The 26,823-nt window shown below is 49.4% G+C and overlaps 11 protein-coding genes across 11 annotated transcripts, besides 1 other annotated feature; 5 read left to right on the forward strand and 6 right to left on the reverse strand.

The window, feature by feature from the left end:
- Positions 1 to 26,823: part of a sequence feature (contig 1.77 1..132523(-1)) that runs on past the window's edge.
- On the reverse strand, positions 116 to 1,245 carry rsm25 (mitochondrial 37S ribosomal protein RSM25). Its single transcript, XM_656946.2, has 2 exons — positions 679 to 1,245; positions 116 to 610 (listed from the first exon to the last, which is right to left on the reverse strand). The coding sequence occupies exons 1-2, from the start codon at positions 1,107 to 1,109 to the stop codon at positions 310 to 312; spliced, it is 732 nt and encodes a 243-aa protein (XP_662038.1). The 5' UTR covers positions 1,110 to 1,245; the 3' UTR covers positions 116 to 309.
- On the forward strand, positions 1,565 to 4,139 carry ANIA_04433 (pentatricopeptide repeat protein; the record flags this gene model as incomplete). Its single annotated transcript, XM_656945.2, has 1 exon — positions 1,565 to 4,139. The coding sequence occupies one exon, from the start codon at positions 1,565 to 1,567 to the stop codon at positions 4,013 to 4,015; it is 2,451 nt and encodes an 816-aa protein (XP_662037.1). The 3' UTR covers positions 4,016 to 4,139.
- ANIA_04432 (putative RecQ family helicase RecQ) lies at positions 4,322 to 6,227 on the forward strand (the record flags this gene model as incomplete). The annotated part of the gene is made up of 4 exons (XM_050611734.1): positions 4,322 to 4,341; positions 4,486 to 4,604; positions 4,664 to 4,698; positions 4,776 to 6,227. The coding sequence occupies 4 exons, from the start codon at positions 4,322 to 4,324 to the stop codon at positions 6,225 to 6,227; spliced, it is 1,626 nt and encodes a 541-aa protein (XP_050467727.1).
- Positions 6,377 to 8,584, reverse strand: ANIA_04431 (KH domain-containing protein; the record flags this gene model as incomplete). The annotated part of the gene is made up of 9 exons (XM_050611735.1): positions 6,377 to 6,628; positions 6,692 to 7,187; positions 7,235 to 7,443; positions 7,494 to 7,658; positions 7,718 to 7,770; positions 7,846 to 7,867; positions 8,021 to 8,173; positions 8,241 to 8,320; positions 8,386 to 8,584. 9 exons carry the CDS (start codon positions 8,582 to 8,584, stop codon positions 6,605 to 6,607), a joined length of 1,401 nt encoding a protein of 466 aa, XP_050467728.1. The 3' UTR covers positions 6,377 to 6,604.
- On the forward strand, positions 9,085 to 10,162 carry ANIA_04430 (acetolactate synthase regulatory subunit; the record flags this gene model as incomplete). The annotated part of the gene is made up of 2 exons (XM_656942.2): positions 9,085 to 9,925; positions 9,985 to 10,162. Exons 1-2 carry the CDS (start codon positions 9,123 to 9,125, stop codon positions 10,160 to 10,162), a joined length of 981 nt encoding a protein of 326 aa, XP_662034.1. The 5' UTR covers positions 9,085 to 9,122.
- On the reverse strand, positions 11,005 to 13,765 carry ANIA_04429 (uncharacterized protein; the record flags this gene model as incomplete). The annotated part of the gene is made up of 6 exons (XM_656941.1): positions 11,005 to 11,330; positions 11,381 to 12,753; positions 12,800 to 12,901; positions 13,202 to 13,400; positions 13,491 to 13,659; positions 13,724 to 13,765. 6 exons carry the CDS (start codon positions 13,763 to 13,765, stop codon positions 11,005 to 11,007), a joined length of 2,211 nt encoding a protein of 736 aa, XP_662033.1.
- On the reverse strand, positions 14,283 to 16,372 carry ANIA_04428 (putative amino acid transporter; the record flags this gene model as incomplete). Its single annotated transcript, XM_656940.2, has 6 exons — positions 14,283 to 14,475; positions 14,528 to 14,886; positions 14,945 to 15,149; positions 15,199 to 15,210; positions 15,266 to 15,425; positions 15,473 to 16,372. The coding sequence occupies 6 exons, from the start codon at positions 16,370 to 16,372 to the stop codon at positions 14,444 to 14,446; spliced, it is 1,668 nt and encodes a 555-aa protein (XP_662032.1). The 3' UTR covers positions 14,283 to 14,443.
- ANIA_04427 (uncharacterized protein) lies at positions 17,011 to 18,746 on the forward strand (the record flags this gene model as incomplete). The annotated part of the gene is made up of 3 exons (XM_656939.1): positions 17,011 to 17,202; positions 17,268 to 17,867; positions 17,925 to 18,746. 3 exons carry the CDS (start codon positions 17,011 to 17,013, stop codon positions 18,744 to 18,746), a joined length of 1,614 nt encoding a protein of 537 aa, XP_662031.1.
- yphA (tyrosine phosphatase family protein) lies at positions 19,405 to 20,273 on the reverse strand (the record flags this gene model as incomplete). Its single annotated transcript, XM_656938.1, has 4 exons — positions 19,405 to 19,686; positions 19,741 to 19,936; positions 19,988 to 20,153; positions 20,219 to 20,273. The coding sequence occupies 4 exons, from the start codon at positions 20,271 to 20,273 to the stop codon at positions 19,405 to 19,407; spliced, it is 699 nt and encodes a 232-aa protein (XP_662030.1).
- On the reverse strand, positions 21,206 to 22,373 carry ANIA_04425 (3'-5'-exodeoxyribonuclease; the record flags this gene model as incomplete). Its single annotated transcript, XM_656937.1, has 5 exons — positions 21,206 to 21,257; positions 21,311 to 21,501; positions 21,558 to 22,021; positions 22,100 to 22,292; positions 22,338 to 22,373. 5 exons carry the CDS (start codon positions 22,371 to 22,373, stop codon positions 21,206 to 21,208), a joined length of 936 nt encoding a protein of 311 aa, XP_662029.1.
- On the forward strand, positions 23,479 to 25,190 carry ANIA_04424 (FMN-dependent alpha-hydroxy acid dehydrogenase; the record flags this gene model as incomplete). The annotated part of the gene is made up of 4 exons (XM_656936.2): positions 23,479 to 23,611; positions 23,664 to 24,169; positions 24,220 to 24,889; positions 24,938 to 25,190. 4 exons carry the CDS (start codon positions 23,479 to 23,481, stop codon positions 25,111 to 25,113), a joined length of 1,485 nt encoding a protein of 494 aa, XP_662028.1. The 3' UTR covers positions 25,114 to 25,190.

Genomic DNA, 26,823 nt, shown 5'->3' on the forward strand with positions numbered 1-26,823 from the left:
CGACGATTGGCCCAATATCCAACGCCTTGAATAGTCCACTGTTCGCCTGTTTTCTAGACAATACAATTGTGTGTACTGTTTATCCTGTTTTTGCGTGTTTAGTTGTAGATTTCTGATTTTTATTTTATTTTATTTTTGTTTGCGTGTTTTAGTTATGTAGACAAATGCTGCTCCCGTCACGTAAAATCGACCTCACCGGGAGATTTATACAGGAACTGAATGGACCAAACAAAGTACAATAATATACATAAGCCGTTGGTATCGACTATCTCCTTTCAGACCAGACACCAGCTGGAGAGATCAAGCCGGCTAAGGAAGGCTCTGGTTTTCAGAGCCATCCTCCGATGTTGACGCCTGATCGACAATTTGTGCTTCCGTCTTCGCCCATGACTTCCAGGCTTCGAATTGCTGGTTTTCAAGTTCCATACCAATCTCTAGGCGAGAAGGTCCAAAGACCGCACCTGTAGCCTCTGCCTCTTCAACAGCTACGCGACGCTCAATATCCTCCTGTAGGCGGAGTCGATAGAATTCGCGTCGCGCAATATCGTAAGCACGACTTTTTGTCATATCGGGAACGTTATTCAGGAGCCACAGCTGTCGTTGCACGACGCTTTGAGAACGAGACATTAGCCACTATAGGATAACATAGAAGGACAATTCCAAACTACCAATACATACCTCTCGCCATCCAGCTTCTTGCCTGGCTGCTGCATTCTACTCCAGTTGTAACGCTCAGAATCTTTGCCTGAACTCTCTACCAGAATTCTAGGCCTGGCCAGTTCCCAGGGATGGTCGCGGAAGAACTCTTTTCGCAACTGATCCTCCTCGTACTTGATCTCGACGGGTAAGAACATACGACTGGCTTTCTTTGGCTTCACACGCTTTGTCTGGACCTGAAAGACTGGCTGCGGTGTTGGATTTCCCGGTATAGTTTTCATGCGTTGCCGTACAAGTGGGTGTTGCTGGGGTCGTTCGCGCACGAGGATTTGGGCAGGAGGGATATCGCCAACGACATTAACCCATCGAGGGAGATCGCCTTTCTTTCCAGCCGCAATCGAGTCGATTGCCGTTTTTCGCACTTGAAGTGCTGTGAGATTGTATTTCCCCATCGTCGAGAACGGTTGCTCCTGTACTGTTTTTGAAGGTGGGAGCGGGAGCCGTGTAGCAGCTTGGAGATTAACGGCTACTTTCTGGCCGGAACGCCTCGTTCAATGGCCTTGGACGTGACCTCGTGAGCGAGGATGAATGATGGCTTGCTGAAGAGGCGTGTCTGGTGAGGAGCTGGACGGGTGGACGAGGAAAAGATGGATTGGCAATGACCGGCTCCGATTGGTCCGAGCGCAGACTCCGCTCCGTCCAGAAAAGCGCATCTGCTCAAATATTGAACTCAGACAGCGACCAAGAGCAATTGCTATTCCACGCGGAGCATTCCTTCTGCCTCTCTCCCCCCGCGTCGGACGACCTCAATCGACGTTCACCAATTATCTACGCCCAAATATTCAAGTCTCTCTAGACTTATTTTGGTTATGCATGGCTGAATCGATACCACAATGTCTGCCATCTCATGCCTCAGCCCAATAAGTCCCAGAGCCCACCACACCTGCGATCTCTTTCTTCGCAGGGGTCGATTACGGGCTTGCCCTCCGACTATACGCCTATGCGTTACCAGTCATTCTTCTTCTCCAATGTTTCTGCCCGGCGAATCGGCTCCTCTCAACGTGCTCGACCGGTCGCGACTTCTATAGCGGATATATTTGTCCGCTCATTGGTGGTAGCTGGCTACTGTCACAAACATTCTCCTCGAAGCAGGGCAATTAGCACAACATCTGCCAAAGCTTCGCGGGGATTGACGGGGGATTGGGAGGACAGGGGCCTGGGGAGAAGCCGCAGGCGGACCCTGGCCAAACATCCACCGGGTTTTATGACCCAAATTGAGAATTTAGGAGTACGTCGATCAAAAACACAACGCATATTCAGTTCTACTGTCGCACAGCGGGTGGAGATCTATGATTCGCAAGACCATCGGATACATCAAACATCCACACGCCATTCTTCCCGCAGCACACCCGTTAACTACGCGAGGCCGAGCAATACAGCCTGCACCGAAAATGCTTCTCGACCACTGCAGCGCGAAGGAACAAATTCCGGCCGATCACACGGTAGCATTGTCCCTCATGAGGATTGGGAGCGCGTCAAGAGTCGCGGCCCAGCACACGAGGTGGCCCACAAGCAAGAAACCTCATGGCTTACAGACAGGGAAAAGAGCTACAAGAGCTCCGCGAAGGAATTATATGAGCAGACGTCCGAGATATACCAGGAATTGTTAGGAGATCAGGCCTGGAGGGAGGCTGCCGACGCTGCTGCCGCGTTTGAACATTTTCCAGCACAGTTCGATGATACGAAAAGTTCTGATGATCTCAATTCCGTCCGAAAACTAGAAGAACATCTTGGGGATAAGACAAAGGCGAATCATTACATATTTACGCTTTACAGAGAACTTCCTTCTCCTGGGGTGAGGCATCTCTCAAAGCGGTCCCGCGGTCTGCTTCTACGCAGGTTCGCCGATCCTCCAGGCCGTCGTTGGGTTGATGCTAGACGTTATTTAGCATTGGTGGAAGATATGTTGGCTGCCGGCCTTCCACTATCTCGGTCACTTTGGTCCTCCGCTATCCACCTGGCAGGTCGATCGACGGGCAAGGTGACTAAATTCGACTTGGTGCGGGCGGTTGGCATATGGAATCAAATGGAGCATTTGGCAGGAATCAGATCAGACAGCGTCGTCTTCACAATTTTATTCGATATAGCTGCCAAAGCAGGCCAATTCACCGTCGCCGAGCGCTTAATAAAAGAAATGGAGAGAAGGCAGATAAAGTTTGGTCGCGCCGGGAAGGTCACCAATATCTTCTATAATGGTTTATTGGGGGATGTTGATGGTGTTTGTCGGGCTTTTGACGAGTTTGTGGAAAGCGGAGAGATAGTCGATACTGCGGTGATGAACTGTCTTATGACATCCTTTCTCAAAGCTGGCGAAACAGAATCTGCGATGCAGATCTACCAGCAACTATTACAGAATCAGCCCACTACGAATCTCGCGCGACAGAACCTCACATCGGAGCTCATTGCTTATCGGAAAAGCTCTAAGAAACTGGGTCGCGTGCTGCAGGCCTCGGCGTCTCTGAAAGGCCGTCTCCCACAACACCACCAGGCCCTTCAAGAAGCCCTCGTGGTAGGCCCTGATACGAGGACCTTCCATATACTGCTTAGTCACCATGCCTACAAATCTGGGGATCTGGGAGCGTTTGAGTCCGTTCTCGAGGATATGGAGAAGGTCTTTCCTGTACCACCACGTGGCATGATCTACTTGCTGCTTTTTGAGGGATTCGCTCGCCATGGGCGACATAAGAGAGGCTGGACTGCAGAAAAGCTGCGGATGGCCTGGAGAGCCTATCTTCGGGCACTCTATGAATCCAAGACTAGAATCCAGCATCGATCATTTGCTTTACCCCCATCTTTTGTATGGGAGAACCCGCTGAGAGACGATGGCGCAACAGCCCCACCTGTTTTGGTGGACAGTTCTATCGAATTATACACACCCTTGCCGATCGCTCCATCAAGCACGCGAGGTCCAGCGTCGAAACCTCCAGCACAAGACGAACACCAATCAAGCGTACAGGAGGACCTCATAGATATCCTTGACCAAGATCCACTAGATCTTGACGTCCACATCGACATACCAACGGACCTGACCCAGGAACGCCCACGCGAAGGAGACACCCTAGGATTGCTGGAACACCGACTTGAAAATGGCGTTTTCCTAGGCCGGCGAATGATCCTGATCATCCTACGCGCATTTGGCGCCTGTTGCGGGCCCGACGATATCATGGAGGCCTGGCTTCGCATGGAGAGCATATGGCAGCCCGAAAAGCGCAGGGGGACTGATGTAATAGCCGTCAAGGAGGAACTGGAGCTGCAACTGAATAGAGCCCGTCGCCGCGTCGGTCCGGGATTGAAATAGCATTTGTGTACATTAAACTCATTGTTCAGCCTCCATCCATGCGAGCTTTTATATATTGTTGCTCAAATGATCCTGTACTTTAGCGTTAGTAATAGATTACAATATTAGACTTGAGATACACCTTGAATAAATGTGCATCGTATTCTTGTGCCGTATTGTCTCTTCGTTGGCTTCACTCACGGTAGGTATGGGTCTCACGTGATCACATGCCTTTCCTGAGTTTGAGGATCCAAGTAGGACCTTCCTAATTGCATATTGCATCCACCTCGGTTCAGCGGAGCTTTCATCTATCTCAGTGGCTTTTGGATGCTCCTTTCCGTAAAGATGTCGCAGTGATGTTGGATAACGGTCTGAGCCGCCGGAAGGTAGATTTAGACTTCTATCTTCACCGTGTGTTCCGTAAGAAATCGTTCCGGTAAGCTTGGATTCTATCACTAAATCCAACGTGACTTGAATTGATCGACTGCTAGGCCTCTACAGCGAGATGTAATCGCTGCCGCAGTTGAGGGTCACGATGTTTTTCTCCAGGCTTCAACTTCCTTCGGGAAGAGCTTATGCTATCAGTTACCTGCCATGACCACCCACGGAGGTTGGTGTTATCTCCTGCTAATGGTCCATGCTCAACCAACGCTAAGTCCCGTTCCATAGTGACTGTCGTTGTATGCCCTCTTCTGTCTCTGATGGTGAGTTTGACCAGGATGGCTCCACTGGTTCCTTCTTGCCGTACGATCTCTGACATATCGGGCTGATACTCTACTAGACGGACCAGGTAAACGCACTTCAAGCGCTGGGCGTGCCGGTAGCTACCATCAACTCAACAGTCTCACTTGCAGAAAGGCGAGTTATACTTGAGGATCTTCTCTCTGGTCACCCGAGGATTCGACTCCTCTATGTTACCCCAGAGCTTTGCCAAAATAATACATTCCGGCGAAATCTACAAACTATGCACAAGCAACGAGAGCTTGTGCGCATCGCCATCGATGAGGCCCATTGTATCAGTGAATGGGGCCATGATTTTCGTCCGGCATACAAGGCACTCTCTTGGTTCAGGCATTCCCTAACAAACCCACCCGTGCCAATCAGCGCCTTGACAGCGACTGCCACCTCACAGGTCCGTACAGATATCATCAACATCCTGGGCCTGAACCCACGTCGGCTCAAAATCTTCAGCACACCGTCAGCACGACCAAACATTCATTACGAAATCCGGTTCATGCAAGAGCTCGCCCCGGACCCCTCAGAACCCGAGGCATTCCAGGTCCACGACCTCCTATCGTGGCTTCACTCCATTCAGGGCCGGCGTGAGGCCCGATTAGGAACCGATGCGGCTTCCAAATTACCCCCAATATCGGGTATAGTTTACGTTTCAACCCGGGTAGCAGCAGAGAGACTCGCGCACGTGTTATGCCAGAGCGATAATCGCATCCGCGCAGTAGCATACCATGCAGGCCTTGTCGCCGCCGATAGAGTCAGGGTCCAGAACGAATGGATTGCGCCTCAAAAGCAGCCTCAACAACGAGGACCTGGTGCAAAGCCCGTAACCTTTTACATAATCGTCGCAACAACTGCATTTGGCATGGGCATCGACAATCCCGAGGTTCGCTTTGTCGTTCACTGGAGCCCGCCACGTACATTCGAAGGTTTCGTCCAGGAATCCGGCCGTGCAGGTCGCGATGGCCGCGCCGCAGCATCAATAGTCTACTATAGTCTCCAGGAGCGAGAACGCGTTCTTAACCATCTCCGCCGGGACATTGAAAATGTCAACAACAGCACAGGTGGCCGGAATGCGGGCCTTAACCAAGACAAAGTCTCGCTTTTGAGAAATCTCTACGCTCGTAAGCAGAGCTTCGAGAAGGTAGTCCGATATTGTGAAACAACTACACGATGTAGACACGAACTCATCAAGGAGTTTTTTGGTGACCTTGAACTAGTGAAGATGGGCTCTCAGGTTTCAAAGCTCCAGTCTGCTTGTCATGATGATAATGATCATGGTTCTGCAGGCGGAGCCACATCATCATCACCCTCATCACCTTGTGATTATGCCTGTGACTTCTGTAAAGAAGGACCTGGTGAGCTAACAGCGCGCAAAGCGAGAATGGCATCGGCAGAGGAGCTTGAGAACTTTACTGAGGCGAGCTGGCTTGACGCAATGTTTCCGCTAGATCAGATGTTTCCTGAACTGGCCCGCCAAAATACTCTAAAAGGAATCTAGGTAGCAATACCTTGTGTGACGAATTCGCTTAATTGTGTTTACATTGAGGGCTTGGACTAAGGGGTCTTGAGAGGTTCACTGAATCTATACGCTACAACGGCTTGATGAAACTCTTCAAAGGGTTGTGGAAGGACACTATAGAGAACTTTCATTTGACGACGACTTTCATTTGACGACAAAACCATCTTTGGAAGTTATAATACTCCCCGCTACTCCTTCCTTTTTTCCAAGTCACAAACCAGTTAGGTGCGAGTAACGGTATAGATACAGGACGACAATCAAGCTTAAACGTCACCATAGGATATAAGGGGTAGATTAGACGGCAATAGACCATTGCTAACAACTTCGATATCCAAGGGGGCATCATTGAATAATGATTAAAGCCCTGGGGGTGGTGGTACCTGAATCGAGATGATTGGTTAGCTGGCGGCTGAGCAGCGATGCATCGAACGGGGTATACATACGGCACTGTAACTGCCACCGGGAGGTGGAGGCGGGGGGGATCCTGACCCCGGGGGAGGAGGCACAGGAGCCTCAGATGTCGGGGGAGGCGGAGGAGCAGGGCTCAGCGACTGTTGCTGTTGCTGCTGCTGTGCGGCTTGCTGATAATATTGGTAGTAGGCGACGTAGTTCTGATAACCGCCGTACGCAGCGTAGGGGTCAGATCCGTAGTACTGGGCATACTGCGCGCTGTAGTCGGCTGCGCTTGCGGCTCCAGGGGTTCCTTGTCCTGATGGGCTGGCTGTCGCAGGGGCGGGCGAATGCTGGTGCTGGCTTCCATATCCAGCGCCGTAACCTCCTCCGTAGTTATCGTGGCGGTTCCCACGATTTCCGTAGCCACCACCATAACCACCATGCTGGGGGGGGTTATCCTTGAATTCTTGGTAGCGTTCCCGGACGTTATTTAGCAGGTCTTCGCATAGCGCCTTTGCGCGCTGGACCTCGTTGGGATCGGGGCCACTGTATCTTGGTTAGTGCATTCCTGGGTTGGACACCAAAATACTTACGCAACGTGCAAATACATAGCGTCATCGCTCTCCCTGCCGGTGCTGGGTTCCAAGAAACCAGATCCCCGGCCTTTAATTTGAACCTTGCATCTCGTCTGCTGCTGGATATGTTTTACGTACATACCACCTTGCCCGACGACTTGCGCACGAAGGTTAAATCCAGGAATTGGCTCCAGGCCGACGGGTATTTTCTCTTCAGGCCATTTGCGCTGTGGACAATCAGTAATGTAATGATGCATTCATGGACAATGAAACTTACGCGACCAAATTCATCCCGCTCAACTTGCTCTGGTTCACGGCGGCGAAATCGTCGTTCATCCACTAGATTGGGCAGCTCTTTCTTCATAAGATCTTCAATCAGCGCGACCGCTTTTTCGAGTCCTTCTTTCGAGGTACTCGTCACGTGGAGGTATAACGGGGGGTTCTGTAGATAAGAAACACTAGTTAGACAGCAGGAAATAATGAGGGTCGGAGCTCACATACCGCTGCTGTGGCCATGCTTTTGTCCGGATAATAGTTTCCTCGCGTAGTAACATCTTGAAATCAGATTGATGAGCTTCCTTCTTGATAAAAAAAAGTTGTTAAACATATAACATGGAATGAAGGCGTACCGGCGCCAGTTTCATCTTTGATCTAGATATCAGGCAATGGAGGTCAGCAGATGCAAATGAGGGGAGAGAGATGCTATGAATGGACTGGGTAAGCTTCTTCACAATCACAGCAGAGAGGAGTTTGGTTAAGGGGAAAGACGCCTCGAAGATCAGCGAGTGCAATAGGAGTAATTACCATCTTCTGCGTAGATCCTTTGGTCAGTGTGTAGCGATTGCGCAGGTCATTGATCTCAATGTCCTTAATATAATCCCCGTCGGCAACGTATATTTCGGCGTTGAGTTTCGCATCCCCGCCAGTGGGAGTAGCTGATTGGGATGGGCTGGATGTCTACAGCAAAATAGTGTCAGCATATGCGCGATACCGAAGAGGTGTAAACTAGCGATAGTGAACTGACGGCGCGAATTGGAGGCACTTCGACATGTTGTATTCCTTTTTTAGCCTGCAGCTGGGCGTTGATTTTGGCGGCAGCGGCAGCTGTTATTCTGCGGTTAGTTGCATCCTGCTATACATACCCAGACCGAAGAAGGGTCTTGACGTACCAGCTGCAGCAACCGGGTCCGCTTTGCTGCCAGCACCAGGGCTCCGAGGCTCGCGACTGAGAGGGCTGCGAGTTCGAGTGGTTTCGGATTGTCGCGACGAAGGGGACCGAGAACGACGGTCGAACCGCGACTGTCGCCGAGGCTCCGGAGTGGTTTGGTCGAAGCGAGAGCGTTTTGGACGGCGATCTTCGTCAGCCATGGTAGCTATTATGAATCTGAGATCTGGAGTGGAATTGATTATAGGGTGAGAATGCTGTAGTCTGTGGCTGTAGACTAGGCCAGTATTTTGCAAGAAGTTTAGTTTGGCGGTGGAGTCAAAAGACGATCCCAGACTAGTGTGAATCTGTAAGAGGGCTGGACCCAGAGTATTCGTTGCAATCACATCCAATATGCAGACAGGCAAGCCACCAAGGCGCTAAAGTCAACTGAAGATGAAGCTGCTCAGTTCCTGGCACATTGCCCAAGAAGACACAACGCCTTGCATATCAGAAAAGGGAACCCTTCAAGACTTGTGGTCACATGTATATAGAGCGCACTAGTCTACATTAGGCTAGCGGTATTTCCCATACGGAGAGCCATTCAGGCTCCCCGGCCGGAGAATGAGTCAGCTCCCCGAGGTCGGACCCGTGACCGGACCCAGATAAAAGGAAATGCGAAAGTCCATCGGTCTACGATTCTTCATTCCAACCCGCCTGCACCGTGTTAAATCCGCCTGTCTCTTCCATCCCGGGGAGATCATGGCTTTCCGGTATACCCGGATGTTGTCCAAGACGGCATCATCGTCTTTCTTATCGGCAGCCAGCCGCACCTCTGGACTGGCGACCCGATCCACTTTCGCTACAACCACCAGGGCCTCCTCCAGCTCAACCTCAGCATTGGCCTACAAGGCGCTGCACCGACGTTCCCCGCTCACACTCCCCGTAACGGATGTCTCGCAGCAATGGGACGCCCAGACCGCCGTCTCGTCAATTCTCTACGAGACCCCCGTTCGGCCGACAAACCCGCCCAAGCGTCATGTCTTGAACTGTCTGGTACAAAACGAGCCCGGTGTGCTCTCCCGCGTTTCGGGGATCTTGGCCGCCCGCGGCTTCAATATTGACAGTCTTGTCGTTTGCAATACCGAGGTGGAGGATTTGTCTCGCATGACCATCGTGCTGCAGGGTCAGGATGGCGTTGTCGAGCAGGCCCGCCGCCAGCTGGATGATCTTGTCCCCGTCTGGGCTGTCCTCGATTACACGGACTCTGCGCTTGTTCAGCGTGAGCTGCTTCTGGCCAAGGTCAGCATTTTGGGCCCAGAGTACTTCGAGGAGCTTCTCCAGCATCACCGCGAGATCACCACCCCCGTTGAGTCTATGGAGGCGCAGAAGAAGAGCACCGATAGCAAGGCCTCCACGAAAACCGAGGAATATCACCCCCGCAACCTTCCTAGCAGTCAGGCTTTGAGACACAAGCACGAGCATCTGGATGCAATCACACGATTAACCCACCAGTTCGGTGGCAAGGTCTTGGATATCAGTACTAACAACTGCATCGTTGAACTGTCAGTCCTCCCTTCTCACTCTTTTCAGCTAGTCCCTATACTGACAGACTTCTTGATAGCTCTGCCAAGCCCAGCCGTATTGACTCCTTCATGAAGCTCATTTCCCCCTTCGGTATTCTCGAGTCCACCCGAACCGGTCTGATGGCTTTGCCCCGGTCTCCTCTGTTTGAGGCCAATGAAGAGCTCGAGAAGGAAGCTGCCGACGTTGTTGACGCCAGCACCCTTCCCCCTGGTTAAATAATACCCTGCATTGCTATTAAAAGCGAAGTTCCGTTTTCTCTCTTTTTTTTTTCCATGAAGTTACTTGTAATACCGTGCATTTCAATCCAGCCACTTGCTTCAAGTGCTTGTATTCTTCAACATACCATACCTCATATGTCGGCTTCAATTATAAGCTGTTACTTTCGTGTGAGTACTATTGAACTTTAAATGTCTAATTGGACTTGAGTCAAGGCCTCCGTACGCGACTTATATACCTATTTCACAAGGCCGCATATCTCCTAGTGAATTCCATCCGGCGTACGAAGAACACAGAAAGTGAGGTAATCACTCCAATCATATCTTGCTGTTTCTCACTACTACCTGTATACGACGAGATTGCATAGTCGATAAGCGCTCCCACTTGCTTTAGTAGATCGGGTTTGGAAGTTAAAAAGCATGGCGATTCTTTAGGATGAAGTAGTCTGCATCGCGGAGTGAGTGATAATCAACGCCAGCTTTATCAAAGGCAATGGAAGCATAGTAATTGAAACTAAATATTGGCAAATAAAGAAGGTAACATCAGCGGTTAAGGCGAGTGACATAATTAAATGTGTTTCGTTTTGGCGATCTGATTGAAATAAGGGTCCTCCATGGCGTTTAATGCCGTTTTACGAGAACACAAGGAAAGGGGGGAGAATTGGAAAGGAAAGAGATGGAATCCAGAGCTGAACCCTAACAAAAGCGGTGACTGTCGCTTTTAAGATTCAAAGACTTCGAGGCAATGCTGCTCTTTGTGTCGCAGAGCCATGTTTACTCACGACGTCGGAGGTGAAGGAGCAAGTTGAGCAAACAGTGTTTTGCGGTCACTACAAGTCCGACTATTGCGAGGCCGGCGATCCCTTCTTCACATCCATGATCGAGGGTGGGGCTTCCTTCAGCTGCGGTGCGTAGATAGACTTCATCATCGAGGGTGTCTTTTGTGCAGTCGTTAGGGTTGTGCTAGACGGTGCACCTAGAGCCGCTGAAGCACCGCTTGAAGACTTTGCTATGCTAGATACCAAGATGTTCGGATCCACAATCCTGATCGGTTCAGAGGGCAGAGGGATGGTGAAGTTAGCGGGCAATGATTTAGTAGCGGTTTGACCTTGTTTGTTTGGCGGAGAAAAGGAGAGAACAGCGGGAGCTGGCTTAGATATAGCCGCTTCTGCAAGCAGATTAGTAACAGTATCGGCAAACAGATTCTTGGGCACCCACTAGCCAAGGCGAACTCGGTAGTTTCAGGGACAGTCTGCTTGTAAATAGTAGTCGGTGTCACGCGCTGTCCTGGAAGCAAATGGTTGCCGTATAAGTGAGATTGTTCCGGCTGTCTGTATTCGCTGCCAGGCAACAGATGGTCGCCGAGCAAGTGGCCGGTGCCAGATATTTCCTGAGCGACGGATTTGAATATAGATATACAGGAGGGTTGAGACTCCGGTGATGGTGTATCCGCCGTCGCTAGGACAACAGTGTCTTCACTCGATGCGCTTTTCGACTGGGTTGCGCTAACAACCTCATCAGCAATGGGCTCAAGGCTGATAGATTTGGTGGTAGCATCGGGAAAGGATTTCTGTTCAGAACACGAATTCGGCGTGAATTGCAGCACGCTCACATTCAAGCGAGATGGCGACGACGGAATACTAACCCTAGGTGTTGGTGTAATGTCGCCGGGAGTCGGTGTGTTATCGTTAACAACAGGACGGACAAAATGAGGCTCTTTCGGCCCAGGAGCGGCAGCCTTGCATGCCTTCACAGGTGCAGCAATCTCAGCCTTTTCAGATTCAGGATCTGGAAGTGTCAAAGACTGCTGATTCTGAGGCTTTCCCAGCTTTGGCTCGCAACGCTGTCGGAGCCTAGCCTCTAGAACATCTTTACATTCAGTCAGCTTGCACAAAAATGTCTTAGACAAATGTGTTTGTTGTAAAAGCTGGCAGACAATATCAATTTCACGCCTGTACTCATCGACTGACTCCTCATCCTCGGTATCAGTAGTAGCTTCAAGAACGTCCAAATCACTCGTCATTTGTTGTTTCGGATGTGAGAACCTTCCCAAGTCAAGTCTTCTCTTAGCGACTGCTAGAGTCGACGATTGAGAGATTTCTGGTTCGAGGGATTGCGTGAAGTCCAGTCCTTCTAATTCTTGTAACGCTGGACTCATTGCAGCCGCATTCTCAGATTCCACTGGACTGTCCAAGTCGACAAGTGTACCGACGACTCTTTGGGGACGCGATGCGGGAGTCGAGTCCATGGGAGTTGCCACAGATTCCTGTGTGTTTGGCTCTAGCTTCTCCCCTGTCTTCGCTTGACCGGTCGTGTTTATTGAGGCTGTTGGTGGCGTCTCTCTAGGTGACTCCGTGCTCACCAAGCCTGCACCCAGATCGTGATTAGTTGTTCCGAATTTATCCTCCACTTTGTCCTCAGGAGTCATGGAAATTGTCAGCTGGGTTGTGACTTTCTGTTCTTTGGGCTTTACAATGTTGCGCGACCTCGGAGTTCGACAGGCATCCTTACCACAACGGTCTGTCGTTTTCGCAGAAACCTTAGCCTTTGACTTTTGAATTAATGGCTCTTGCTCTGGTCCGCGTCTGCTACTGTTAGCCACATTGTGCCAAAGATACAGAAGATTTGAAAACGCACGTCACACTCCGAACCTCCACAAGAAACTCTTCGGCGCTGCTGATTTTCTGCGAATAAACCCTGCTGCTGCTGTTGCTGCTGTGAACATCAGAGCTGAGAAGGCTAAATAAATTCCAACTTACAGCGGAGGTTGCTTAGGTCTAGCTCTAGCTCTAGGGATTGGAGCAGTTTGCGCATCTTAGCAATATCTTCATTAGTTCCCTCACAGTAAGTGTCTCAGAGATCAATCCCTTACTACGAGCGGGCCTGCCTGAGATTTGGGACGTTAAGGAATTGGTGTCGTGGGCAAGGTTAGGAATGTCAAGTGCTGGATCCAGTCCCCTACGGGATGAGAGGCTAGGTTTGCGTTTGCTAAGGCGTCGCTTTGACTGAGCCGCGCAAGGGCTACCACCTGTTACAGACACCGATGCGGCCAAGGTACCATGTGGAACGGCTTGGTTCTGTAACTTGGCATTATGGTTGGACGATTTATTCTGTGTAGGACCCTTGAGAGCTCTCTGGCCTCTATTCGAGGTCTGCTGGTCATGTGTATTACCTCCACGTAACTCTTTCTCGAGCCGCAGACGGTGGCTCTGGCCGTCCAGAAGATTATCAAGGTGTTCTAGATCTCCAGTGTCACATATTGTCTTGTGAATATCTTAGTCCAGAGTTAGCAATGCAAACGACCTGAGAATTCAGGTGGCGATTTTACTGGTCCAGGCATCTAGGCAATCTCTGTTGGCTTGCGCAAGTTGTTGTTCAATTGTTCCCTGAACGTTTGATCTCCTAGAGGCCTCAATGACATCTAGCCGCGTCAGCCATGTATTGGAATCGTGATCCGCCGTGGAGATTTCCTCTCTGCGAGCTGTCCCGAGGTCTGCCTATGGTGTTCAAAATTGACATAAGTCAGAGAAACATTCGAAGTAAAAAGGGAGAAAACCGGACCTCCTGCAGCCTGTTAAGGCGCTCAGTTGCTGCTTCGGCCATATCGTATGCCCAGTACGAGGAGAAAATATTGAAGGATAGAAAAATGCAATGTGTTAAGTAGACTGGATGTCAGAGTAGACGTGTTATGGACGTAGGAAAACAGGTCTTTCAGGTACGAGACTGCAAATGCAAGTATGAGAGGGAAGAAGGGAAGAGAAAGCCGCCTTCAGCACTTATGACTAGAATGATCAGTACAAGCTTCACTCTCTTTTCACAGAGCATGTGTTACAGCTTACCTCACTCTCTGAAGCATGAAAATAGAAAGAGTGAGATCGAAATCGTGTAGAAAGGATGCAGTATTTGCAATTAGAAAGGACTGCTGCAAAAAATCTGCAATTTTGAATGCGAAGAGGTGGACGGGTTGAGGAGAGATCCTAACTAGGTTCTTAGATGAAACGCCCGCGCAGCAGACGTTGCAGGAGACATAAATGTTCTCGCTAGTCTATGTTTGCTCCTTGCTCAATGCAAGAGTTTTATCTGCGAAGCGTTGTTCTTCTGGTGTAATTTTTCTGGCTTCTTTTAACGGCTATTGTCAATTCATCAAGAGCTGGGAACTTGACAAAAAATTGTTTTGGGGTTGGTGTTAGCTCGAGACATTTGTCTATATGTACATTCGGTCACGACCGGTTAGCCATAGCCTATTGTAGATATGTATAAAAGTAAAACGCTACCCTCTGATTAAGTGCTGCAAGTCGCCGTGCCGCCTTCATCTATAAACATTCTGAGTTATGCACTTATTTTATGGATAGGAGGGACACCTACTCTTTATCATCTTCCCAACTGCCTGTAGAAGGCTGACGCCCATGACGGTGACTCCGAAGACGATGCACGCGTACGCGGGGATTTTCGCTTTTTGCGAGCCATTACTCAGCTTGATATAGCACAGCGGAGGAAAGATATAGGCCAACGAGGCTGCGCTTGTCGCCCCAATCAGTTCGAACACGGCGCCCAGGTCGCACGTTAGCAGTGCCATTGCTACGGATGTTAGTACCAGGGCAGATGTGAAGATTAAGTGCCGATTCATGTTGAAAGGCTCGTCAGGGAAATAGTAAGTCGTCATGACCTCACGACACACGAAGGCTTCAAGCGGTAACGTAGTGAGCATGTTGAGGCCAAAGCAACTATGCGAGTGTCAGCTCACTAATATTGGGCTTATTTTTAGGTAGATCTTGCTCTTACAGTCGCGCGATATTTATCAGAATATTATCGGACGGGAAATTATTAAGCACGTTGCCTTGTGTCTCGGACCCGAAGAATAGGAAGCCAGAGACACCCATGAGTAGGCACATTAAGAGCGATATCCCGGTCGAGTAGTGAGTGACCTTGGCAAACCGATCCAACGTTGGCTTTTTCAGTGAACCATAGATCAAGAGGCTATTGTGGTCTTGTTGAAAAGTCAGTTGTCTGAGTGCTATCCGGGGACTACCACGTACGGCAAACAAATGCTAAGCATAATTAGTACCAGGTTTTGAAATATGCAGGGGTGGCAACTGGACATACCAAAGGAAATAACCCCCACGGCTTGAAAAAAGCCGGTATTCAACAAGAGTAGGTTTTTCACGTCACCGCGCGAGTCTTGTGGAACTCGAAAGCCCTGAGTGACCACGGCAATAACAATGACTGCCATGCTAACCAAGGCCAAAGTTGATGCTTTCGCTAACTAACCAAGAGTCAGCGGTAGACATAGAACTATCAGTGGGTTCAAACCTTGGCGATGTCTCGATATAGGGATAGTGGGTATGAAATCCCCAGAACGAGGAGAACAATGATGGCCCGTCTATCAGTGAGGAGCCACAGGAATGACATTTCCCGCAGAGAGGGAAATAAAGAACTCAAAACGTGGGGTATGGTATCCCCAACAATGATGCAGAACGCAATCATACCACCAAACGCGAATGCCCACTGAGCAACGGAAATGGCGATAAGGCCTGACTTCCCAAAGCAATGCTGCATCGTTGCCTGGAAGGAATCCGCGCCACTCAGCTTAGAGTTGACCACTATCAAGCGAATAGTCCAATCGACTGTAACTGTGAGCGCAACCAAGAGGAGTATTCCCGTTACCATGCCCGATTGTCGCAGTGCATACGGTTGACCAATAATTCCCGCCCCGATAATGCTGTTAGCCATGTTCATGAACGCCATTCTCATGCCGCTCCTCGGCCTCGCGCTCTCCAGATGCTCTTCCGGAAAAAATTCCTCAGACGTGGCCAGCGTCACGCTCGGCGCCTCGATGTTCGTTAGGAGGGGAATCCGCTGTCCGGCGTGATGCCGCCCCGAGCGGCCCCTGTCAACGTAGTCCTCTTCGTCCAGCCACAGTACGTCATCCGAATCGCGATTGACCCCATTGTCACGGCTCTCTTCTTCAGAATCATCTGCAATGTCGAATCTCACGCGATTTTGCGTCCGGGGCGGGCGGCGCTCTCTATCGGGGGGCGAAAACGAGGTAGGTCGCGACGGGGGTTCATCGGGTACTGAGCTGCTTATGTTTGGGTGCAGTGTGTCGTTGTTCTCCTTCTTCGACTCATCTGAAAGAAGGTGCTGCGATTCCACCTCGGCATGACCATTGGTTTCGGCCTGAGAATGTTGTTGTCTCTCATCACCGGGCATTGCTGGTTTTGAGTCTCTATAGCCATCATCTTGCATGAAACTGTTGGTCTAATGCGTGGTCAGTATACACGTGATAGCTCTCTATCGATAAGCCTGCTATCTCCACAGTATCGGATATTACCTACTCCTTCAGATGTACTCTGGCGAACTCAAAATCATTAGTAGGAGATTGCTGTCAATAAGAAATTGAATCATAGTTCACATACAATCAGCCTCTTGTATCACAGAATATGTGATAGTACGTAATTACAGGCAGTCTGTTTGTCAGCCCAAAGCCGCACCTGTTTAGCATCTCGACTTTATCAAATAAACCATAGCCCGTATATTTCCGCAAAATACAGCCCAGAATCTCTTTCATTAACAAACGGCACATTGATGCTCTTTCAGGATATTCAAAGGATAGTAGGGGACTTGAGTGTTGTGCTTAAATATCTTTTGGGCGGCTTCTCAAATCGCTTATCACAATCGAGTCCCCAGCTCCCTTCCACATCCGATTCTCGACGAAAGATGGCCGCTCGTTTCCCGCTATTTACAGCCTATAAGAAGCATATATCATGAGTTGTTCTATACATCTTGGACAGAAACACTTTTCTACTTCAGTTTCAGACTTAACGTTATCCTTACAAGCCTCTGTGTCAATGCTGCCCCCCCAGGGGAGACCAAACTTGCACAACTTGGAGCTCTTGAAAGAGCTACTGCTCTCCGGGGATATCTGGGTATCTCAAGCACCCGAGATTAGACTTGATACTCGCATTACATTTGTACCTGATATGCACCCATCCTTCGCACGATTTGTGTCCCAGCTAGGTGACTCTATTTGCAAGGCAAAGGTACGTCAAGTCAAACTAGCAGCATGCTCCGGCCTGTTGTATTCCTCTAAGCTGACAGACCACAGATGTGGTCTGATCTAGAGCTTTCTGTTTCCTACAAAAGTTGCGTTTACGGACCCGAACAGACACCTACATATATTCTCTCCTTCGGAATACAAAGATCTTTCGGACTGGTACAGAGGGCGACGCCTAGACTACCCAAAATCTTGAAGGATGTTAGCGACGCAATTCCTCCAGGTGAAATACCGGCTGTTCATATGACCTCCATCGACGTCCGCATGGAATATAGTCACAAAACGAGCCAATGCACACGATCTGGGCAACAAGGGTGTGATGACGGAGGCAACAACATAGTACAACTGGTTCGGTTCAATGATCGGGTTTGTCAAGGGACATACTGGCCGGACGACAACTTAACTGTCATAGAAGCCGACGACGGGCGACTCGAAATCGATGCGGAGGAAATGAGCGAAGGTTGGCAGCTTCCTGACCACTCAATCCCCAGAAAGTCCTTCTCAGAATTTGGCGCTCTGTTCCAAGAGGGACTGAAGACACTGATCTTTGGAGATACTGCACTGAGGCGCAAGAAAAACCGGACAGGGCCAGACGACTTCAAAAGCTTATCTAGAATTGCACCCTCGATATTCAAGCTCGGATATCGCGAGGTGGGTTAGTGTGCGGATAATATAAGGTGAATGCTGACAGCATCTTTCTTGACCTAGGCAATCAATCAACGGTCACGATTAATGCCATCCATCGCAAAATCCTTGGCTTCAATGTTGAAGCGCAGCAATGACCAGATTCTTCGGGACAAGCTCGCCGTAGGCGAGACAGTATTTGCCTCGGACCTGCGCTCCCCAGCATCTACAGGCGGTGATAGCACAAGAAGTATGATCAAAACGCGGTTATGGGCTGTCGCGCAGAAGCGACTCTATAGCTCCCCTACCCTGAAACACTCGACGCCCTGCTCAGATCACATGCTCGGTACAGACGGGAATGATAGAGCCTGGGATGAGACTCTCTTGTCTGAAACAATGACAGAAGAACTGGTATATATCGGCAATGGTCCCGTTGACGCTAATAACGACCTAGATTTCCAATCGGATATCTGCTCAAACGACAACGAACTTTATCTTGATATTGATGCTGAGAAAGCTGAGGAAGAATCCCACTCAATAATGATTCTTGAAGATTTCCATACCGAGTGCTCGGTACCGATAGATAAGCTGACTCCAACGCCGCCCTATACACGCACATCATCAGTACCACTATCATTCGGCGACCGCAGTGAAATAAACCCAAACCAGGAAATGCTCGATATGGATCCTGACCCTGCAGAGGACTTCGCATCTCCATCAAGCCAAGCGTCTCCACTACAAAATCATGATGTATGCGATCGGTCATGCATCGAATTTCGTGGGGACGACATAATCCCAAGCCAAGTCCAGATATCCTTCAATTGCAGCCAGAAACTTGACTGGGAACAACTCGTCGGCAACGGTGAAGAGGAGTATGATATGGAGATGCTCTGTAACAATTTCTGAACATGGCGCTGTGGTGGTCCGATAAGGGCCGGGATATATAGTTGTTGTTTTTTATTTTTTTCTCACGTAGACCACGCCATGTATTTTGCTGCGCAGTCAGAATCCAGAATAGATATAATCGCTCTATAATCATAGCTGTGGCTATTGCCCGGCTAGAACGAACCTGCTTGTCCCACACCGTAGAAACTGTCTGTGGAATAAAGGTAAGAAGCGACAGTATGGTAAAGGACAACCGCACGGTACCCTGGCTGGCAGTCTTCGCCATGGTCACAGCAGCTAGATACCCGGATTGAAAGTAACAAGGTTAGCAGTCGAATTGAGGAGAATGAATTCATGAGATCCGCGAACCTTAAATTTGTGGTCTCAAGGGCACGTTGGCAAAGTAGTGACAAGCGGCAATGAGTTGGTGGGGGGGAAACAAGCAAAAGCCAAAGATACTCGGATCAATCCTCTAGAATCGAAATGTTGCGCTGTGCATAGAGCTTCATATAATAGATCGCCATAACAAAAGAAACATTGACTCCTTAAGTGTCTAGTTCAGCGCTAAAGCCATATCACCTAACGTCATGAAAGCCACATACTCATATCAAAGCCGGCTGTAGATTTTAAAGAACTTGACTGCACTGTGCTTCGAAGAGAACATGTTCCAACTCCAGAGTCATGAAGCGACGCGAATCCCATTCCGAGGGGGCTGAATAAGGTTCTCTGGCGAGTTCTTGTCCTCTTGCGTAATACTGGCATAGGTCCCTGAGAGTTCCCAGGACATCGCGCCAGAAGCCTGAGCCAAATGAGAGAGTGCAGAGGGGTCAAATTCATCGATAAATACTTCGTCCAGAAGTCGCTGCTTTGGGCGAGAGTAACGGATATATTCATTCATGATATCTTGCCTGTCCCATCCTTGCAGCTTCCGAAAACACGCAGTCACGCACCCTGTACGATGCTGTTTACCATTTAGTGAGAAGTGGATCCGTAGAGGCCGGAACATTGCACTTACTTTTCCTTTATTGCAGTGGATGAGGATAGGGTGGTTGGACTTATTGAGCATCAATCTCAGAATGGTGTTCACCACACGCTCTGGCGTTTTGATAGCAGGGTCCTTATTCGCGATGAATGGAATACGATGATGGGTGATCCCAGTTTCTTCAAGGAACTTCTCGTGGCTCTGTGTGTAGGGCTCATCAACGAGGGTACTATAAACCATATGTAAGCCATAGTCCCACAATACGTGGACAAGCTCTTACATTATGGTTCGCAGCCCTAGAGTTTTGAGCGCCGGAAGGTTCCAGGGCTGGGGAAACGCGCAACGGTAAATTCCTTTCACGACCTCGCCAAAATTCTCAGGGAGTTCTAGTTTTCCAACATCTGATTCCCCCGGATCCAACGGCGAAACCGTGGTGACCTGTTTCTCTATTATACCGGCAACCAGCGTTAGCTTGCAAGGAAGATACAGGTCTTCAGCTGAAGAAACTAACCTTGCTGGCTTTCGTTCACATTATTGATGATTTTCTTCGTCAAAGGGTAAGTCATCGTGAAGGCGTGTCCAGAGACGATAGGTGAATAACTCGACCTGTCGTCCAGGGTCAAAAGAAGAGACACCGTTGGAACTATCCAGAGCTCAGAAGAGAGTGTCAACTCCTGAAAACCACCTATGTGTCGAATTGAGAGGAAAGAAGAATGTGATTGCAAATCTGACGTAGACCGGAAGTCTAGCTGTCTTTTTGAAGGCCAACCATGTTGGATGAAGGCATTAAATAGTCGAGCTGAACAGAACAGACGACAAAAAAAGCTGCTTTTTGATTAACGTTCAGTGAGTTTCAGTGAGTGGAAGAGATGTTGGGAGGTAAAGGTTTGGTGTTATAGTAAAGGTACGGGGGCGGTGAGGTGTGAAGAGAAGTAAACAAGTGCAAGATGCTGCAGAAAAAAAGGTCTCTTCGTGTGCAGTATGAAAGAGAAGCAAATTAGGCACGAACAGTGATCAAGGACGCTTAAAATCTGGCAAAAAACAAAGATGTCAAGGTAGGTAAGAAGGCATGAGAATGCTTAGTAGCGGAATCACAGTACTAAAGACATTTCTATAACCGGCAATATGATAGGGTGGGCTCCGCGGGAAGGTAGAGTTGCTTGATGAGCTGCATAGGAAAGTGCTAAGACAGAGAGCGCCCAGTGAAAATGAAAGGGAAGATGGTGGAGAAGGGACGAAGGACGGACGCCACAACGGGGCATTTGTATGGCATGGCAGTAAGGAGAGTGGCCGTCTAGCAACACCGGAATCAACACTTGCGAGACTTACTCCAGAACTCGTTTTAGTTGGTGGTGAAAATTTGCCCCTGATCTAGATCTATACAGCCAAAAAAAAAAAAAAAGGAAAAGTACAAAGCTCGCTCCATTCTTATCCACAAGCTTGGTATTATAATTCACTGAGTTGCTGAGAAAGCAGCGGGTATGCTTTGAGGAAGGAACTAAGGAGCATCTTCTCCCAGCCCGAACATCTTGATCGAATTGGCCCACGCACTGAGAGTGAGGATTAGCAGTGAAAATATCAGTAGATGGGAAAGAAGACCCACGCTTCGCAAACCTCTTCCACAGTGATTCCCTTGACGCCAGCAATGACATGCGCAACCTGAGCTATGGCAACAGGCTCATTTCGGCCTTTGACCATGCATCCCTTTTGCCATTTTTCTTTCTTGACTGCCTTCGGTAAGGGGGGTGCCCCATCTAAGAATTTCGACGAGGCGTGCGAGGGACGGATCTCACACTGAAAGTTTAAAAAATCAGTAACCATAGATAAAATATGGCAATGAACTTTCTCACCCAAGGACCATCCGTCTCAATCTGAATACGCTCCAATGGAATGGCCTTTACCACTTCCAAGTTTTCTTCTGTCTTCAGACTGCACCCGTTGACCCCGATGTCCAGACCAAGTGCGACCAGTCTTTGCATCTCCTCCATTGTCCCTGTAAAGCTATGAACGAGTCCTCGCTTCGGAAGCTTCTCCAGCCTCTGTGTCAAAAGCCTCTCAAAGTCTTCGCTGGCGGCCCGCGAATGCAGGAAGAGTGGAAGTTGAATCTCAACAGCAAGATCAAGCTGAGCCTCAAAGTACTTTAGCTGCGGTTCCTTGGGGCTCAAGAAAAGCCTGTCATAATCCAACCCAAATTCTCCAAAGGCAACGGCGTGACCTGCTTGCTTCGCCTCCAGCGCTAACGACCGAAGCTCCTCTAACAGTTTTTCCGGGCCACCGGGGAAGCTGTCGAAAAGCTTGGCTTGACAAGGATGAACTCCAACCGTTGCATAGCAGAAGCCAGCTGCTAGACGTCAATCTTTATGGTCTGAAGAAAGGGGCACTCTTAACATACGGTATTTCTGAGCGATTTCAATGGCACGCTTGGATTCCTCTAGATCAGAGCCAGTTACCATGAACTTCTGACAGCCCACATCGCGTGCGCGCTGAACGATGTCGTCCAAGTCACTCTCATGGACTTCTTTTCCATGATAATTGCCCTGGAAAACCGGATCGCTCAGGTTGATTCCGATCTGAGTTTCAAGCCTCTAATTAGCTTTCAAATGGCGAACTACCGGACACGAGGAACACACATCCACATATCTGAGGGTTGGACCTGTCTCACCCATTCTGAACAATGGGACAGATGCCGATGAATACGCACGGCCTCCCCACTTGGGCAATTTGCAAAAGAGCAGCGAAGGTCGAGACTCAGTACAGGTTCCGAGGAAAACTGCGCAGCCGTGAGTATTATAGTTCACAGTACAGAACGGGAGATAAGCGAGAGTAATAGGGCACGCCGATTAGCACTCCTAAAGTAATCACGTACCTTGACTCCGGCAAAGAAGAACCGGTGTGCGACGGCGCAATATATTTCCTTTAATAGAGTGGAGGAAAAGACAAGTTTTATTGATATTACCTAGCTTCTTAAAAGTGCCACCTACACAGAAGCCTCCATTCATTTGGTAGCCTATGCGATGACTGTCTATGCAGTGCTCTTAGACTGAAGAAACATCAGAGGCTGAACGTCGCCAGTTGTGTCTGGGTCTTGGCAGTCACCAGCCACTGTCAGTGTGGCTGGTGCTGTCCTACCCAGAAAGCAATTATCGGCGGTTAGGTATCCGATCCTCTCTTTCCTGCTCCCTTCAAGGCAGTTGACACCATTTTACAGCTATCAGCCAAAGGGTCCCGTACCCGACTCGGCCGAGAATTGAGAGAATATACGGAGGAGCCTACCTAACATCAAGCCGCGGAGCTTTGACACCTATGTCGCTGTGATTGGCCGTTTGTGTTTCCTGCGGTATTTTGAACCAGCCTAGAAAGTATTTACGACATTATGCCGAACAGCTACTGAGGGGGAGATTGCCCTCTAGAGACAATTTTTCACCTTTTAGAGTATAGGAACAGTCAAAATCGGAAACTGTCCGTGATGTCTGTTGTGAACTCCGTCTCATAGCGAATGAAATCATCCCGTTTTGCGGAGTTATTCCCGCTGCTTTGTGGGCCTGCTAACATTTCTCCGCAATATCGCTGAGAAGTGCGGAGGTCAAAGGGTTCTTCGGACGCACCTAGCCCGAACACTAACTCGTATAACTTCAGTCTTCCCTCAACGTATTCCTGCAGGGATTGGGGCATCGCAAGTAGCGCAGCTTGTTCGGTCTGGTTGGATAATAGGAATTTGCGTCTTCGAATTGAACGATACTCGCAGCGTGGGTACTCACGCCTACATGCAATATGGCGCAAGGGAAGCTCGTATCTACGCAGGAGATATCTGGGCACAACAAACCAGATGATTGTTGGATCGTGGTCGACAATCATGTGTGGGATGTTACCAACTTCCTGGCTACACATCCTGGAGGCCCCACAAGTGAGATCAAAAGACGAGATTAGCTGAGTGCTTTGACTGATCAACTCATTAGTTATATTGAAGTATGCGGGTCGCGATGCCACTAAGGCGTACTCCGAAGTTCACACCCCGGGGCTTCTAAAGGCAGAATTGGCACCGGAGCAGTACAAAGGCAAGCTTGACGAGGCGACGATAGATGAAAGCTGGCATAAACAACCAGCGAGTGAAAATCCTGAACGAGTATGGGAAAACGACAAGCCGCCGCTCGAAACACTGATAAATTCCCATGATTTCGAGTATGTGGCCTCGAGAACTGCCAGTAAGAAGACGTGGGCATTCTATTCTAGTGCAGCAACGGATCTCATTACGCGTGATGCAAACAAGTCATGCTTTGACCGTATCTGGTTCCGACCTCGAGTGTTAAGGAATGTTCGGAGTGTGGATACCAAATCAAAGATTCTTGGAGTTGACAGCTCTATCCCATTGTTCGTCAGCCCTGCGGCCATGGCCAAACTTATCCACCGGGATGGCGAGTGCGCCATCGCACGAGCGTGTGAGAGCCGCGGGATCATGCAGGGAGTACGTGGTCGGCGATGTTTGGCTCATCCTCTTGCTAATAGATGTGACAGATTTCAAACAATTCTTCCTACACGATGGAGGAGTTGAAGGACTCTGCTCCTGGCGCAAACTTCTTTTTCCAGTTATACGTCAACCGGGAGCGTGAAAAGTCGGCAGCACTTCTACGGAAATGCTCAGCCAACCCAAATATAAAGGCCATTTTTGTTACAGTCGACGCAGCATGGCCGGGAAAGAGAGAAGCAGATGAGCGAGTGAAGGCTGATGAGAGTCTATCCGTTCCCATGGCCCCGTCACAAGCAAGGAATGATAGCAAAGGTGGCGGGCTGGGACGAGTGATGGCAGGTTTCATCGATCCTGGACTGACTTGGGAAGATCTTGTGTGGGTTCGGAAACATACCCACCTTCCTGTATGCCTGAAGGGTGTAATGTCTGCAGACGACGCCATCTTGGCAATGGAAGCTGGTTTGGACGGTATCCTACTCAGCAATCACGGCGGACGCAACCTCGACACTAGCCCCCCGTCGATTATCACCCTCCTTGAGCTCCACAAACGCTGCCCGGAGATATTTGACAGAATGGAGATTTATGTGGACAGCGGCATTCGGCGGGGAACTGATATCTTGAAAGCCATCTGCCTAGGCGCAACAGCGGTCGGAATGGGACGCAGCATGCTCTTTGCTACCAATTATGGCCAAGCGGGAGTCGAGCATCTGATCGACAGTAAGTTTTTGTTTACTGCATCTCTCGAATGTATGCTAAAATACGTAGTTATGCGAGACGAATTGGAAACTGCTATGCGAAACATTGGGATCACCTCGCTCGATGAAGCTGGGCCTCATCTTGTCCACACTGGGGATGTTGACCACCTGGTGCCAGAGGGTCCTCTGCACCCCTATGCTCGAAAGATCGCCAAGGGCCGAAAGTCGAGGGTGTCAAGGCTCTAAGCTCTAGGTGCAAGCGCTGGTTCTCAAGTCTAGCGAGCATGATCACAAAGCCGCAGACAGCATAGCTTCCCATTGTTGGCGTTAATTATCGGCTCAGAAGAAGGTAGAAATAGATAACAGCTTGCATAACTTCCGATTTTTTTTCCTAATCATACCTGGTGAGGTGTACCTGCACGCTGTAGAACCACCATGCTGCCGAGTGAGTCAGTGGAGACAGCAGTTTTAGACATCTCATCCTGTTTGCATCTCAAGATGCGGCGTTAACTCCAGCACGATAAGCAACAAACGTTAGAGAATAGAACATGGCCAGAATCTGACCTCATCAAGCCCGCAACCAGGAGTCCTCAACAAAAATAGCCCGGATTTCCGGTCTCCTTCCAAAAGCACCTAGAGCTCACATGACTTTCTTACCGCCCCTCAACAAGTGCCGGTTCTAGAGATACAGCGCCTATTCTTACATCTACACAGTAGCTGTAATCATACAGCAGCAGACTAAGAGTCAATTCTTTTAATCAGCCCGTTTCTGATTTGCTGTTTCACTTTCACCGTAAATTGCATCGCGCGACATGAGTCGCTGCATTGTGCTCGGTTTTGAGAGTATTCTTGATCCTGGATGGAGATGAAGGATTACGTTCAGTGCGTTAGTATTGATTCGCACACCAACCATGCGTATACTGCAGCATGTTGAGGGGCATTACGGCATCATGTCAAGTCATGTCATGGACTACTCATGGTCAAAGTCTCAGCGCTACATGAAGGTGACGGATTCGATATCCACGTCATGAGTGGGATTTTGCAGCATGCGAACAGAGTCGCAGCCTGCTGAGATGCAGTCAACACGTAAACACGAAGAGGATAGAATACTACCGGAACTAGCGATTATACTGATGATGATTTCAAAGATTTGAGACAGATAGGTGATGGAAGCTTCGTCTGCCTTCGAGTGATCTGCGCTAGCTGTGGCTGTCCGGGACCATGATTACCCTGAGCTCTGGGCACGCCTCATGAATGACGGAACGGGGCGGTTATTGGGCTTCCCAATGAAACAGTTAAGGAGAAGGGAAGGAGAAAAGTAAGATCACCATCCTTCCATCTCAGGATACACAAAGCCGTTCTGTATATATTGCCTGATCTGTCGCTATTGGCCCACGCTGGACGTACCCCGAAGGTGACCACCCTTGTAACTCCGAAGGAGGATGGCAATGAGATAAGAGTGGTCTCTTAGAAGCTGTTGTCTGTACTCTTTACGGTATGCATTTGTATGCATTTGAGGGGATGATCATGGGCCCGTCCGCGTCCTCAACCTCGTTTACGGTTTACCCCTCCTTATATTCTGCCTGAAGTCTATCCGCGATCCATGTTGTAGCCAATAGTGGTAAATGCGATGTTTCAATAAATTCAGCGAAATGAGATGAAGATGTTGTCGCCTGACCAAAACACCGTGAAGATCGATCTCTAGAGGCGCTACTATTAAACATCCGGGCGACTTGGCCCAGACCGACTCCAGGAGAGCCCACTCACCCGCTGCAGAGTGGAGAGCTCAACATCCCCCAACCGTTCCACTCCTCCGGAGAGCTCGACTGGCACCGCGACTGTGACGGGACTCTGTGCTACCCGGCACCTTCAAGTACGGCGGTGTCCCCCGGCTGACATCTGATTCTCTCACCCATCTGCTTTTCCTTCCTCATCCTCTCATCTCTCACACTTCGT

Source organism: Aspergillus nidulans, chromosome III (genome assembly GCF_000011425.1).
Source record: "Aspergillus nidulans FGSC A4 chromosome III".
NCBI classification, from domain to species: Eukaryota; Fungi; Ascomycota; class Eurotiomycetes; order Eurotiales; family Aspergillaceae; genus Aspergillus; species Aspergillus nidulans.